This window comes from Callithrix jacchus, chromosome 7 (genome assembly GCF_049354715.1).
Source record: "Callithrix jacchus isolate 240 chromosome 7, calJac240_pri, whole genome shotgun sequence".
NCBI lineage: Eukaryota > Metazoa > Chordata > Mammalia > Primates > Cebidae > Callithrix > Callithrix jacchus.
Window position 1 is genome coordinate 17,413,170 of NC_133508.1, and position 16,484 is coordinate 17,429,653.

The 16,484-nt window shown below is 47.1% G+C and overlaps 1 protein-coding gene and 1 long non-coding RNA gene across 4 annotated transcripts in view; one reads left to right on the forward strand and one right to left on the reverse strand.

The window, feature by feature from the left end:
• Positions 1-673: 673 nt before the first annotated feature.
• Positions 674-16,484, reverse strand: part of RSU1 (Ras suppressor protein 1) — a 236,593-nt gene continuing 220,782 nt past the window's right edge. For both annotated transcript variants that reach the window (XM_008999989.5, XM_002750065.6), the window contains one exon: positions 674-1,313. In XM_008999989.5, coding sequence (XP_008998237.1) covers positions 1,211-1,313 — 103 coding nt within the window. In that variant the 3' untranslated portion in view covers positions 674-1,210. The remainder of the gene's footprint in view (positions 1,314-16,484) is intronic.
• LOC118155264 (uncharacterized) lies at positions 1,309-14,933 on the forward strand. Of its 2 annotated transcripts, XR_004745500.3 has the most exons (8): positions 1,309-1,915; positions 3,859-4,215; positions 4,461-4,520; positions 4,829-4,961; positions 6,772-8,093; positions 8,310-8,425; positions 9,298-9,490; positions 13,154-14,933. It is a non-coding gene; the product is annotated as an uncharacterized LOC118155264 (long non-coding RNA). The 2 variants fall into 2 exon arrangements; XR_013519549.1 differs by having other exon boundaries at positions 3,859-4,520.

Genomic DNA, 16,484 nt, shown 5'->3' on the forward strand with positions numbered 1-16,484 from the left:
TGAGAAGCTGAAAGTACACAGCAGAGAAGGGTGGGCCCCCTCTCCCAGTGCATTCGAAAAGACGTCGCATCTTCACACACCTTTCTTCCGTGCAGGTCTTCTGGGGTTGGCAACCCTTTGAGTGGGCGCCAAACCTCAGCCTGCATTTATTTTCATTTTCAGACACAGCACTGTTGAGACGAAGGAAAGCTGTCTATCACAGATGTTAAACAATTGGAGGTGTAATGACTCCGCAACTGCAGTTTCCACACTGGGTGTGGTGTGGTGTGTGCACATTTACACAACTTCTTTGGCAACAAAGTCGCTTAGGAGGATGCTCTGATGTGAGCAGATTTTCTGCCGAGACAAAAAAACATAGTTGAGGGTTTTATCTCTCTCCCTTTCACAGTTCTTGTCTACCAGCCCCTGGCAGAAATCACCATTTCTTCGGCGAAGGAATGCTAGTTTCCAAAATCCTTTGGCAGAATCTCCTAGAGAGTTGTTTTTCTGCTTCCTAATTTAGAAAGAAGTCTTCAAAGAAGAAAAATAAAAAAAAACTTGACAAATTAATGTGAGAAGAAACGAACTGTGATATAATTTTGCATTTCTTTCATGAAAAGTTTGAGTTTATCATCTATAACCAATAAAATTGGACAAGATAATCTTGGGGAGAAAAGTAAATGAAAACATGCTGTACCCCATGATCGGACTGTTCTTTATTTTGGGGTCAATAAGTAACGTGATACAAACTCAAGACTTTATTAAAATATCATTTGTAAGTGAAATTAACATATCTCAGTGGTGAAGGAAGACTTTTAATAAAGCAAAATAATGAGTTATGTGAATCAACAGGAAGAGTGAAAAGTACTAAAATGTCACTAAAAGTGACATTTAAATGGTTACATGACTTTAATTATTCTTTGGATAATAAGCAACCTTGTGATGTCTATTCAAGAAAAGCCTGTGCCCACTATGCAATTTGCAGTTGAATAAGAGTTTTGTTCTATGCTTTTGGTAATGTAAAAGAAAAACTGGAAACGGTTTAAAGACCTTGTAACAATCTCCCACCTACCAGAAGAATCTAAAAGGTACGGTGGGAAGCATTAGAAAGAGTGAAAAGAAATATAAAAAAGGCCATACACGCATTGTGTTTATTTGAGAGACAGAGCAAGAGTGAGTGAAGTGTTGGAGAGAGAAGGTGCTGGAAGGCCACCTGATGCCAACCCCTTCCTTATCTGTTCTTGGCCGCCAGGGGTTTCCGGCTGATCTTTTTCGATTTGTCATTATTCTTCTTTGGTGGCTCTGGGTTGGCCTGCATGTGTCTGCCGTAGAGGCTGCAAAGACAGAGACAGGAAACCATCAGATCTATTTTGCCAACACAAGATACGCTTTCATTGGAAGAGCTTTCAGGAATAGAACAATCTCCAGAAATATTCAGTAAGCCAAAGAAAACCAAAAGATCACTTGCGTGTTCTCTGGGTCATATGCTGTGTTGAATATAAAATTCTCTTACACACATACGCCATGCTGTCCAACCATGGACCAGTCTCTTGGGATTTCACACTCACTGGGAGAACCGGTCAGGCCCAGCTCAGCTGTTCTGGACTGAAGTTAAAAAGCTTGTGAGTGTTTAAGTCGACAGTGGTAAAAATTGGGTTGAATGGAAGAGACGGAGTGTCCATTTAGTGAAGAGTGAGCATCAGGCTTGGCGTGAAAGCCCAGGGCTGGGTGATGTGACAGAGAGCAATGGTGTCCAAATCTGCACTGGCTGCTCACCCATGATGGATGGCATGGGGCTGGCTACCACACATCAATGCCACGTTAATAAGTACCGCTGATGAAATGCTGACAAAGTGCCCTGTAATTACGGTGGATGGCATTCACTGCACACTGAAACTGGCTCCATCGCTGAGAGGATTTAACTGAACAGCAGAAGGTAATTAATTGATAATCTATGAGTGATTCTGATTAAACCAAATTAAAAGCCACCCTAAAATAAACACAGCTCAACCTTAGCTCCTTTTATGGATATAACTGTGTCTCCACGAGAGCCTGGCGGGTGTCTCAGGTCCTCTACAGCAAGGACATTACCAGGCTCCACAGCCTGTGGTTGACTTGAACCAAGTGAAGGAGGGCTGGCACAGAGACTGGCATCTCTACCAGGCGGCCCCAGCTCCAACATCCACGCAGGGAATATACATATTTTCTCTGGATGCTGGAATCTTGGGCAGTTTAGTATTTACTGGCATCTGGCGTTTTTTTTTCTGAGCTCGTGTCTCACTCTGTTGCCCAGGCTGGAGTGCAGTGGTGTGATTTTGGCTCACTGCAACGTCCCCTTCCCGGAGTTACTGCACTTAGAGGCGCGTGCCACCATGCCCGGCTAATTTAATATTTTTAGTAGAGACAGGATTTTGCCATGTTGGCCAGGCTGGTTCTGAACTCTTGACCTCCAGTGATCTATCCGCCTTGGCCTCCTAAAATGCTGGGATTACAGGTGTGAGCCACCGTGCCCAGCTGAAATATTTTTCATAGACATGGGGTCTTACTTTGTTGCCCAGGCTGGTCTTAAACTCTTGGCCCCAAGCACTCCTCGTGCCTTGGCCTCCCAAAGTATTGGGATTGCAGGGATGAGCCACCCTGCTGGCCTGCAATAGTGGTATTCTGGATGACATTTGCAGCATGGCTGAGGGGGCAGGGCTGGCTCATGGAACTGCCCAATTCATTTTGTGACCCAGGAAAGCTGGACACTGGTTCTGAGGGCATGCTGTGTTCTAACTTCTCCAGCCTTCCCAGTGTCTTAGTGGTGGTACAAGCAGGTTGCATGACAGTCACTCTCCCACAGTGTAGAATGCAGGGTTCAGAGCTGGCCAGGGACAGACCCACGAGCCAGGGCGGGCACATGCAGTCAGGTGCTGAGCCTGCTTTAGGAAAAGGGGAGCCCGTTCTTTTGCATCAAGAAGGTTCTGTATGTCCTAGACAGAGAACATTAGAGCCTGCAAATTAGCTTTCGACTTCTCTAGAAATTAGTTTAGAGGTCTTTTTGCTGGTGTAAGGGAGACAGCAGCCCTGTTCTGCCCAGCCTGGCTGTGCCCTCTCTGAAGCCACAGGAGAAATATGTCAAGATAATCTGCTCCATAAAAACACATTTTTCAACCTATAGGGGCTCCCCCAGCCTACACTTTTAAATGGGTCAAGTTCCCCTGAAGATGAGGCCATGGGCACCTGGGGGTCCTGGGTCCCAGGTAAGAGACCACTGGTTTAGACACGGAGGAACCTTCAGTGGGCCCAACCTTCCCTCTGTTGCTGCCCCCAATTTCCAAAGATATCTGTGTCTGAGTCCTTGAAACCTGGGAGGATGTTACCGTACATGACAAAAGGGGCTCTGGAAGTTTCGAAGTTAGGATCACCCCGTGCTGGACGGAAAGCTCACCCTGCATTAGCCAGGTAGACCCAACTTGTGTTCCTCCCCCTCAGCATCTCTCTGAGATGCAGCAAATAGAGGAAAGTAGAAGCCTCCATTCTGTTCATCCTGCATGCTCCAAAACATACTTACTGCTCTACTAGCATCTGCCCTTGTCCTGGGATGTTGATGCCCAGGGCCACTGGCAAAATGCTCAGGGGCATAACACTGCGGAGGAGACACCCTGAAGGGCTGAGGTCTCCCAGCTCCTCTCACCTGGCAGGAAGCAAGGGTCTGACTCTGTTCTGTGCCTTCACACCTGTGGCCTCGGCAGCTTCGGCTACACTCACAGCTTCCTTACAGCCTCACAGAGCTTTCCTCTATTTTCTGACCTGTTTTTCCCACAGAGCAAAAACATATATATGCACATTCTTATTCAGACAGTTTCCAACTTTAAGAATTCTTTTCTTTTTTTTCAGATGGAGCCTCACCATGTCACCCAGGTTGGAGTATGGTGGCACTATCTCAGTTCACTGCAGCCTCTGCCTCCCGAATAGCTGAAAGTACAAGTGTGCACCAGCAGGCCTGGCTAATTTTTGTATTTTTGGTTGAGATGGGGTTCCGCCATGTTGGCTAGGCTGGTCTCAAACTCCTGACCTCAAGTAATCTGCCCACCTTGGCCGCCCAACTGTGCTGGGATTCCAGGCATGAGCCACACACCCAGCCTCCAAACTTTAAGGATTGTAAAAGTCAACAGAAAGATGACTCCCCAGTTCATGCACATGGAAACCTAGCAATGCTTGAGTGCAAAGAAAGGGTCTCGGCAATGATACGAGGTCAGCAGAGGGAGAGGAGCAGTCAGAACTGAGAGGAATTGACAAGACGCTGCTTTGTGTCACGTCTTGAATGAGGGAAGGGCCGAGGTGGGGGTTGGGGGTTCCCAGAAGGGGTGGATGTTCACCTGGGCCCTGAGGATGGGAATCCAGGCAAGGGATTTCAGAAGGGGTTGCAAAGGCCGCAGGGCTCTTCTCCTTTTTCAGGGAGAACTGGAATGTTTCTGTCTCTGTCTTTTTATATTCAGATCCCACTGAGTGTGTCAGAACATCCTGGGGCTGCGGAGCAAGTCACTACAAAGGGCCAGGTGGGAGCCAGTGGCCCTGAACTTGCTGTTCAAATCCTGCTTTTGACGTTTATTAGCTGTTGACTCTGGGCAAGTCATCAGCAATGTTCGCCTCCCTCTCCGTGCCTCAGTTTCTTTATCTGTAAGCTAGAGATGGGGTTTGTCTTCCTTGCAGGGTGGTTTGGTAAGCCTGCCAGCAAGGTACCCTACTGGAAGCAGCGAGCGAAGGCTTGTTGAAAAATAGGGCAGACGGGGCGGGGCGGGGGGGGACAGTTTACAGTCTAGAGTGATTAAATCCATATAATTATATGATTACCTTCCTCCTTTAGGGCCGTTTCCCCTGCAAAATAACACGGTATTTTCTATCAACGCTAAATCCCCAAACACCTCTGGAACAAAGGGTTTAATCCTCTTTGAAGAAAGCACCTGAGGCAGAGCTAAATGCGTCGCCCCACTTCCTCGGTGAGTCATCGGCAGGGCTGCGTGACGCTGCTGTCCGCCACAGGATCCTTTAACTCCTCCAGCTGTGTGGGCAGATGAGAGGTGGTGTTTTACTAAGCGGCCATAAGTGGCCATTTTCACGGGGACATGGCTGTGGCAGTGCAGTCACAACAAGATGTAAAGTCTGGTGTTCCATTACTGGCTCTGCCAGTTGATGAGCCACGGGGCTTCAAGTAAGGGTGGTGGACAGAATAATGCCCCGCCCCCCGAAATAGCCACATCCAATGCCCGAAACCTGTGACTGTTAATTTAGATGGCAGAGGGGACTCTGCAGCCGTGACTTAGTTAAGAACCTAGATGATCCCGTGGGCTCAGTGTCATAAGAACGGTTCTTAAAAGAAAGAGGCAGGAGGGGCCAGGTGCAGGGGTACACATCTGTAACCCCAGCACTTCAGGAGGCCAAGGCGGGAGGACTGCTTGAGGCTGGGAGTTCATAACCAGCCTGGGCAACATAGGGATACCTTATTTTTACAAAAAGCAAAAAAAAATGTAGGCAGGTGTGGTGGAGCACACCTGAAGTCCCAGCGACTTACTCGGGAGGTTGTGCTGGGAGGATCAGTTGAGTCCGGGAGTTTGAGGCTGCAGTGAGCCATAATCACGCCACTGCACTCTAGCCTGGCAACAGCGCAAGACCCTGACCCTAACAATCAAAAAGAAAACCAGGAACGAGGGTCAGAGTGAAAGATTTGAAGACGTTACCCTGCACCCTCTGAAAATGGAAGAAGCAGCTATGAACCGAGGAACACGGTGGTCTCTCTAAACCAGAAAGGTAGGGAAGCACATTCTTCCCTAGAATCTCCTGAAGGACGCGACCTACTGATTTCAGACTTCTGACATTCAGAACTGTCAGGTAATCCATGCATTTGTTTTCAGCTACCAAGTTTTTGATAATCTGTTAGAGCACCAGTAGAGAACTAACCAAGTAGGTGAATGTCTCTGGGCCTCTTAGGGTGACCTGTGAGGATTCTGCTTAATTTCAACAGGAAAAGTGAAAAGTTTCTAGGGTAACTGCTTACTAAAACGTTGGAAAAATGAAAGAAGCAGGATTCTGATAGGCAAGGTGTGCCCCAAAGGAAAAATGGTGCTATTTCTACCAGAGGAAGTGAAAGCAGGTTTGCAAACTGTCTTCTTGCTACTACGAACTGGCTGGTCCGTGTTCCCCTGTCCTCTGAAGCTATCCCTGGTGACCTGTGTTTTGCATGAACCTGGGTTAAATTTTTTAAAATTATATTTTAAGTTCTGGGGTACATGTGCAGAACGTGCAGGTTTATTACATAGGTATACACGTGCCATGGTGGTTTACTGCATCCATCACCCTGTTGTCTACATTAGGTATTTCTCCTAATGCTATCCCTCCCCTACCCTCCCCCCCCACCGCCCTACAGGCCTGGCGTGTGATGTTCCTCTCCCTGTGTCTGTGTGTTCTCATTGTTCAGCACCCACTTATGAGTGAGAACATGTGGTGTTTGGTTTTCTGTTCTTGTGTCAGTTTGCTGAGAATGATGGTTTCCAGCTTCATCCATGTCCCTGCAAAGGACATGAACTCATCCTTTTTTATGGCTGCATAGTATTCCATGGTATATATGTGTCACATTTTCTTTACTTGGACTGAATTTATAGCACTGACTGCGGGATGACAGAGAACAGTCAGTGACATTGAAAGACATCTTACTCTTTGCAGTTCCTACGAGGAGAAAGTATGCCATCCCATGCAAGGCACACAAAAATTTCTGTCCTCCTGACCTCTCGTGACTTGTCCTTTTCCCCCCAGGGCCTTGCTGCACACAGCTTCTCCACCTCCTGCACCTGGGAAACCCCAGCCGTCCCTCAGACTCTGGCACCACTGTCCCATCGCAGACAGCATGTGCCCTCATGCTGCTCATGCGGCATCTGTCTGGCTCCCAGCACTCAGGCTTCCTGGACAAGAGTCCCTGGGATTGACAATCACCTCTGCCTTCTGCACCATGCTCGGCCCTGAATGACATGTGCCCTTGAAAACCTCACTCCCTTGCCGCAGTCTGATGTCTCCATCTGCAAAATGAAGATGAAGATTCCCAGCTACCATGGAGGGCTTTGGCGAAGATTCAATTAGGGGAATGCTCTTGTCCACTGGGTTCCATGGGGCACACGGTGGGCATTTCAGAATGACAGCTGCCGTCTCTGACCCCTCAGGAAGCTCCTCTGATGCAGGCTACCAGGCCAGCTCCTTCTGCCTCTTGAGGCTGCTATGACGCCCTCATGCAGCCTGGAATCTGCATTGCCAGACTGTGCCTTTGGTGCCAATCTTTTGGGGGCAGCTTTGGTGGGCACTGCCACCTGGCTATGCCAGCTGGAGAGTGTATAAAGGGAGTCTGGCACAAGGTCACCCACTGGGCTGCAGTGGCTGGTGGGCAAAATGCTCAGCCCAGGAAGTGGTGGAAACCCTTGGTCATGGAGTCCTAGAAATCTCTCCCCTGAGCCCTGGGCTTGGGAGAGGAGAACTGGGAGATAATTTTTTTATTTTTAGAGACAGAGTTTCTCTGTTGTTACCCAGGCTGGAGTGCAATGGCACGATCTCGGCTCACCACAACCTCCGCCTCCTGGGTTCAGGCAATTCTCCTGCCTCAGCCTCCCGAGTAGCTGGGACTACAGGTGTGCACCACCATGCCCAGCTAATTTTCGTATTTTTAGTAGAGACGGGGTTTCACCATATTGACAAGGATAGTCTTGATCTCTTGACCTTGTGATCCTCCTGCCTCGGCCTCCCAAAGTGCTGGGATTACAGGCGTGAGCCACCGCGCCCGGCCAAGAACTGGGAGATAATTAAGAAGTGAGAAAAAACTAAGAGCACTCTGAAGTGACACAAGAGGATCAATTGCTCTTGAGAGTCTGATGAACACGCTTCTGTTGCCAAAGATGGTTTCAAAGATGTGATGCCTGCGATGCGCTCAGCGGTGGGAGATGTCACTAGGCTCTCCATCTCACTGTGAAGCCCAGAGGCCTACGTGGGAGTGGGCCCTGCTCTGAGCAGCCACCCCAGGAACCCCTGCTGATGCCCAGCTCTAGAAGGATCATTAGGAAACGATCCCGGAGACTGCGTGGGTCTGCAGGCCGGTGAGTTTGGCCACATGCTGTTAAAACAGGCTCCAGACAGGCTGCTTCAAGCTCCATGCAACTGACCACTACTGCCTATGGACAGCTGAGATCACACAGCAAAGAATTCCAGTCCACTCTTCTCGGAATACATTTTGCAAATTTTTTTTTATCAAGCAGTATGTATTATGCATGATTTTCTATTACTGACGTAGAATTTTTTTTTCTTTGAGGCAGGTCTTGCTCTCTCACCCAGGCTGGAATGCAGTGGCATGATCGCAGCTGACTGTAGCACTGACCTTCGGGCTCAAGCGATCCTCCCGCCTCAGCCTCGCAAGTAGCTGGGACTACAGGTGCGGATCACCATGTCCAGCTTATGTTAAAATCTTACTTAAATATTTTAACAGGGGTCTCACTATATTGCTAGGCCGGTGTTTCAAACCCTGGGGCTCAAACAATCCTCTCATCTCAGCCTCCCTAAGTGCTGGGATCACAGGCGTGAGCCACCATGCCTGGCTGATACGTGGATTTTATTTAATATGGGCATCTTCATTTTTGGAAAAATTACTGAGTCTATACCAGATCCAAGGTCTCACATCCCTTTGCTGCAGCAGCAAGGAAGACATTTGTTCCTAAAATGTCCTTGGTTGGTGCTAGGATGTCATCCTGGTTCTTCTTTTCTCTTTGGTCCTCGAATCTCTTGGTGTTCTCCTCCCTAGAAAGACCATCTGATTTTATAACTTTAATGATTGTCTCTGAGCAGTCTCCCTCCAAGTCCCCATCCTCTTCAGCCCACTGGGACACTTTGGCTACCAAACACCCAAAGGCAGGGAAGAGTCCCTCACCCCACCTTCACTGGTCTGTCCCTCCACATCTTCAGAACTTCAGGAGAGAATGCTGAAGTCATTTTAACATTCTTTTGGGTTTTTTTTTTGGTCACCATATTAATCATCATCTCTGATAGAAGTTTCGTTTGCTCTACAGTGGAAGTTCTTAGCCTAGGACCCTAGAAGCGTCTGAAACTCTAAAGTTGTACGTGTATATTTCAGCAGAAAGGGACTACAGCTTCCATCAGCAACTTAAAAGGCCCACAACTCATTAATTAGCTGTTTTATGGCACCTTGTTTATTTCCATCATCCATTTCTTTTTTTCTCCTACTTTAATCAGGCCAAGTCACGTGGCCATTCAATTACAATAGTTCCCTTCTTGGTCTTCCTGATGCAGGTGACTTCCCTTCCCAGTGGGTCCTACAGATGATGGCAGAACAACTCTCCCTGGTACATGCATGGAAAACAGAAACCACTGGCCCCTGGATTGGGTACCTAGCCTGGCACAGAGCAGCCACAGCGCGTGCGGCTGGGGGACCTGACTCGCCCAACGTCACCTCTCTCTGCGTGCACTAACAGGCGTGTGCAAGGTAAGGCTGGGCTTGAGGCAGGCAGGGCAGACTGCAGGAAAGATGGAGTGAGTGTGAGTTCTGCCACCTATTAGCTGAATAGCCTCGGACTCCTCTATCTTTCCAGAACGTCTGCCATCTGGACTGGAAAAGGGGAGTATTTGCCCATTATCTATCTGGCAGGTGCACTGGTAATCAGTTTTGGGTTTACTCAAGTATTCTGGAAAATGAAAAAGGGGCTAAATGAATCCAAGGCCTGAGATGAGCCTCTCCTGACAGCCAGCATTCCTTTTGGCCTGTTTTGGTTGCTTGTCTGTGTTATTATGGCCAGAAATGCCTGCTTAGGTCCCCTCTGCAACTGAGATCTCATCCATCCATATTTTGAGGCCTTAAGGACTTGCACAGCTTCCTCCTCCCCTTCTCCTTTCTGCCATCACAAAGCCCTATGGGATGTATCAGGATCTCATCACTAAGTCCTTGATGATACATAAAGTGACCCCTGACCTTGGCATGTTATCTCAAAACATCAGCAGAGCGCAGGGATCACAGCACATTTCCAATGCAGCTAACGCGCATTCATCATTCACTGTCGCAACAACCCAACGAGGAAGCTCCTATTACGATTGTTACTGGTCAGATGAGAAAACTGAGGCTTAGCAGCTCGAGGCTCGGTTAAGCCCAGGCAATGACTACAAAGTTCAGACTCTTAAAGCACTTAAGTTATCTCAGCATCGCCCATGTGGGTTTTGTTTTCCTAAGAAGTCTATCATTTTCTGCAGGGCAGGGACTGCAGGCTCAACTTCTTTTGTAGTCTATACACTCCAGGCACTGCTAGAAACACATTGTGTGCTGTGTAAATATTGTCTTTCAGAATGCCAGGTATATGAGAGGTGCAATATGCTGCTCTGAAGTCGTGTGCTCGTGTCATATGTATCCCTACTGTTGTTTTGAGTGTTTCCATGGAAAGTCCTCATACAGACCAAGAAAAGAACCAATTTGAAAATCTCAGGATATGGCCACTGAAAATAATGGAGAGAAATAATTTTGCTTCTAATCTGTAATCTTCTGGTAGGATGCAAAATTTAAAATCTCCGTAAATAGATCTGTGGACAAAGTGTGAAGCTGGGATGATTAATAAGCACTTGCAATAGCTTTATTTATCCTATCTGGCAGCTATCACGGGCTGGGGACAGACCTGAGCACATAAATTGCTGAGCCCTAAAGAAAAAAAAAATTAACAGTTACCCTAATTCCTGTGAGAAATCTCATTAATTCAAAAGGAAACTTTTTTTTTTTTTTGAGATCAAGCCTCTGAGAGATGGTTCCGTGCAATTTACGAATGGCAGCGTGCGTCTGTCACATTCCTCTCCATTATAACCTGCTTTCTGTTCCCAACACAGTGGAGAAGGAAAGTAAAAACATGCATGTGCAAATGGTATCTATATAAACAGCCAAAAGGAATCTGTAGTTGGCTTAACACAGATAACAAGCTATATGAAAAATAGGCTGTAAGATATCAGGCAGATTTCAAAACACCCAGACATTCGAGACTCACGATCTGCCCCACTGGAGGGGAGAAATGAGGACTCTAGCAGAGCAAAACTAACAATATCATGCACAAAAGATGCTCATTAAACTTCATCATCCTGTCTACTCTAATGATGCTCTTACTTAATAAAAATTCCCGGAGCAGTTGCAAGGATATTAGGCAAGGTCTTTGGTTATGTATCAGAGGTCCAAGCTGTCACCAGCAAGCATGCAGTTCAGGAGGTATGCTCCCTGGGGAAGGAGCTTTCACGGAATACATGCAGAGAAAAATCAATAACTGAAACTTGCTTCCTTGCTTAAGCATTTAAGAAAATAGGTAATCCTTTTAAATTAAACTGCAAAGTGCTAAATGTTGCAATTTCCAGAATAAACTTAGAGGCAAAAGGCACTCAGTTCAAGGGCACTAGTAAGTTTTCCAAACAAGCTCCTTCCCTGATAGACTGCATACCTGGAGTGGGTTTCTTTCATTTGTAAAAAGAATTATTTCCTACTTGGCATCTGCAGAGATTAAAAAGAGACATCCCACTGTATATGTCTGTATGTGCTTGTCATATGACACACAAACCCATTCATAAACATAAGGAAGTTAGGAATTATTTTTATATGGGCATTTACCCATTTAACAAATTACTCGTCCAAAACACTATTGTGGAAATCCACTAACTTGAATCTAGCTCTCCGGGCCTAATGGACCTCTTTAAACGGCGAGCTGGATGATGATATGATACAGTTGCCAATTACCACTTTGGTCCATATTAACATACCCCGCTTCAGATTTCATGCCCTGCCAATACAGACTTGGCTGGGGATGACTCTGGTTGCATCAAGAGTGAGGCACCACCCCGAAACTTGAATGTATGGGGAAATGAGATTTCCCCTGTGTGTTCAGTGATAAAAATCAACACAGATTAGATCAAAGCAGAAACAGGCAAAGTCACCCAAAATAACACCAGTGTAATTCCCAGACCAGCAGTAGCAACAGAGCTGGAGAGAGAACTGAAGTTCAGTTCAGAGTCAGTACTGAAAACGGGGGAAATGCAGGCAGTGAGTTCTATGGATGGCGGGCGGGACTGTGTGTCTCGAAGGAAGCACAGAAAACAAACAGGGCACTGCCCGCCCTGCGCACGCCAACCCACACCTGCCTGGTCCAGCTTCTGGCCAGCTCCCTTCCCTGTCTTCTGCCACAACCCTCCACAACCCTGATCCCAGCCCCTTAGGGCCTTCTGTTTGCCATTGCTATTCACTCTGGCTGCAATGCTTGTCTTGGGGTATCCCTGAGACAGGTGCTACCACCATTCCCATTTGACAAGTGGGAAAACAGAGGCACAGAGTTTAAATAAGGTGATGTGAAGGCAGGAGTTCAGACTCCAGGGTCTGGCTGTGCTTCTTGGTGTTACTGTCAACATGACTCAGTCTTAGGCCCGTCAGGGTGTCTTGTCACCCTGGGCATCGTAACTGGTTCACACACAAGCATGGAGCCGAGGAGAGCCAATGAGAAAAACCGACCTTGCATGGAGCTCAAACCGTGGGGGAAGAAAAGTCCTTCTTTTCTGTTTTACTTGAAGTAGCAATGACAAGCCCAGATCTGCAGGGACCCTGTCCTAGCACTGTGGCCAGACAGCCTGCCTGGGAGAGAAACCAGTAGATAAAGCAGAAGTGAAGGACAGAGAGAGTTTGGGCCCGAGGACGTTGTATGGGTCCCTGTGCCTGAGGTCAGCTGTATTGCTGGATGATTTTTAGCATAAAATCAAATCATCCCCCTCCCTCTGGGCTTTGTGTTCCTTGTAATCAAAGCAATGCTGAGTCCTGACTAACACATCACCTGGGTCTATGGCAGCCGTGAGTCCCCTAGCCAGGTCATGCTTGTCCGTGCTTTCCATCCTCCACTAAGTTTATTTCCATCACACCACTCATCACAGTGGAGTTACTCATTTGATGTCTGCTTCCTGTCTCCTCTGGTTCACCCCCAGAGCACAGAACCTTATCTGTCTTGTTCAGTAGAAACGTTTGTTGATTGACTGAATGAAAGTGTGCATAGCTGCACTTATTAGGAATTATTATTAAGTATCCAAATCCGTGGATCCGAAATGGATCCCTGAGACAGGGATTAGGCCTAAATCATTTTTGTTTCTCCAGCTCCTGGTGCCTCGTACACAATTGTCACCCCAAAAAAGATGAACTGACTGAATTTCTGAGCCAAGGATCATTTCCTGATGTCCTCAATTCCACACTTGTCGGGTGACTACCATCAGCTTCGCGCTTGGAGCTGTGTACTGAAGGGCTGTGTGCGGTGCAGACCAAGGCAAGTGGTCCCGTCTTTGGGGGCAGTTATCCTCTGTTGTGAAATTCCGGTTCCTCCAACAGTTTGTTAGGTGTTTTCTTCAGTTTGAGGCAGGGTTTCATTTTTCTTTTCTTTTTGGGATAGGGTCTCACTCTGTTGGCCAGGCTGGAGTGCAGTGGTGCGATCACGGCTCACTGCAGCCTCCAACACTTGGGCTCAAGTGATCCTCCTATCTCAGCCTCCTGAGTAGCTGGGACTATGAGCATGTGTCACCACGCCTGGCTAATTTTTTTTTAATAGTAGAGAGGCGGGTCTTACTATGTTGCCCAGGCTGGTCTCAAACACCTGGCTTCAAGCAGTCCTCCTGCCTCAGCCTTCCGAAGAGTTGGGCTTACAGGCATGCCAGGCCAGCTTGCAGGGCTTCTAACGCTGAAGGCTAAACCAGGTACTCAGTAAAGGTCCTGCAGTGCTGCTTAGTGAGGCCTCTAGGGAGCCAGGCCCTTGTCTTCTGGTGGCTACAGTACTCTGACCAGGGATTCTAGTAAATTCCTTTAAGGTACAAAGGACTTTTATAAAATGTTAGTTATTTATAAAGGAGGATTCAGTTAAAATGAACATTATATATATTTTATTTTTTAACTTTATTTTTATAGATGGGATCTTGCTGTGTTGCCTAGGTTAGTTTCAGATTTCTGGCCTCAAGTGATCTCGGCCTCCTGAGTAGCTGGGATGACAGGTCCAAGTCACCAGGCCCAGCTACCATTAACATAAAACTAGTGCTTTCTTCCCTTGCTGTTGGAAAAAATCAGAATGTATTTTTATCATCATGGAAGGATTGGAGTCTGAATGGCCACACAAGGGTCGCTCATGACCTCTGAAGTCATGAGGCTGGTCACAGCCAGGGCAGGACTTCCGCAGCGTGCGCACAGGAAGCTTCTCTGGCACTTTGTATATGTTAAGTCTCTAAGTAAGTCTTAAGAAGTATCAGGTGAAGGAAGCCACGTGGGGCACACATTGTCCTGTGGCTGTAGATGCAGGTAGCATTACAAACACAGATCTTGTGTCCCATTACCAGGAATGCCAGTATCTAGAGAGAAGCCTTTGCTTTGTCTCGTTTTTGTGATAAGGACAAAGGGTAAAAGCATCCGTAGTATTATCACCACTGATATTCTTCCTCCTCTCCCTATTTGTGGCTATTTTGGCTGTCTGCTTTTGGCACTGTCTCTCTCTGTTTCTCTCCACCCTGGTGATTTGATGATTTCACCACAGCAGGTGACCTGAGTCTATGTGATATCGTTTGCATCTGTGTTCCCACTAAATCCCATGTGGAATTGTAGTCCTCAGTGTTGGAGGTGGCTGGATCATGGGGGTGGTTTCTCATGAATGGTTCAGCACTATCCCCATGGTGCTGTTCTCGTGATAGTGAGTTCTCGCGAGATTTGGTTGTTGGAAAGCATGTAGCACTGACTTCCTTGCGCAGTTTGATTTTGGCTCTGCCTGCCATGTGGTATGCCTGCGTCCTTCACCTTCCACCATGATTCTAAGTTTCCTGAGGCCTCCCCAGAAGCAGAAGCCGCCATGCTTCCTATACCTCCTGCAGAACCATGAGCCAGTTAAACCTCTTTCGTATATAAATTACCCAGTCTCAGGTATTTCTTTATAGCCGTGTGAAAATGGAGTAATACATCATGTCAGTGGAAAGCAGGACATCACATTCAGTCGACGTTCAGGCCCATAGGTTGCAGAGTGCAGGGCAAAGAACGGTGAATTGGAATTCAGAAGCCTTTGGGATTAATCCACTACCAGGGTGATCTGTGTTTCCCCCAACAGAAAATGAGGTGTCCGGATTTAAACGGGTGGTATCTATCCAGCATGAGCACTGCTACCCCCATCTCCCATTCACAGATATATTGCACACTGAGCAGGCGCTCTGTTGGAATGAGCCAGAACTCACTAAGATAAAGCGCTTTGGGCAAAGGATTCAACTTGCTCAGGGTTGGGCATCTGAATGGCTTTGCCCAGGAACCCCACAGAGCACATCACTTCAACATTCACATATTTAACCCTTAACCAAATCCCGTATGTGAAACTCTACAGGGCTTGTACCTCTAAGATTCCTTCTGTGCTCTGGTTAGATTATGGCATGATAGTCTACGATTATCATGTGGTTTTTTTTTTTTTTTTTTTTTTTTTTTTTGAGACAGAGTCTCGCTCTGACCCAGGCTGCAGTGCAGTGGTGTGATATCAGCTCACTGCAGCCTCCACTCCCAGCTCATATTATTGCATTTCTTGTAGAGAGGGGGTTTTGCCTTGTTGCTCAGGCTGGTCTTGAATTCTTGGACACAAGCCATCCACCTGCCTTTGCTTCTCAAAGTGCTGGAATTACAGACATAAGCCACTACGCCCGGCCAGTACCATGAGATTTTAGACAGCATTGTAACATCTTCCCCTCCTCCATCACCCATGGATTTTTTTGGAAGGTGAATCACGTTCCACTTATGGAGCAGAGCCAGGTGCGATGGCTCATACCTCCTGTAATCCCAGCACTTTGGGAGGCTGAGGCAGGAGGATTGTTTGAGCCCAGGAGGTCAAGATCAGCCTGGGAAACATAACAACACCCCATGTCTACTTAAAAACAAAACAAATAGAGTAGTATTTTAAAAATCCTTAGGAATCAAAGTCAGAACACCCAGCTACCTACTACGTACACGTGCTTTATCCACGAGGCTCTCACCAGGTGGGCTTTAGGCAGAAGCTCAGAGAAACTGCACCTGGCCCCTTTCTCCACTTTCCTGGCAAAGACAAACTTCCTCATGTAAGCTGTGTTCTCTTTGAAGTGGCAAATACTATTCAAAAACACAGCATCTCAAGTGGGTCTGTTTCTCTTCCATCCGGATGCCTATCTTTGAACTACTGGCCAGTGACAGGGAAGAGCCCAGCTTTGTGGGCAACAGAATGTGCTTGTGTGCAGAAAGAAACAAGTGGTATTTGGGAGCAACATCTATCAAAGGGATAATGGAGAAGGCATCTCTGAGAGCTCAACAGGAGATGAGGCTTTGAATCCATCCTTCTCTTGTCACTTTCACATTTCTTGAGTTTTTTGGAAAAAAACAAATTCCCGAAAAAGAATGAAAATTTGCCGCCCTGGGTACATTCAGCAGACTTAATAACGGTCATCCATTTCCT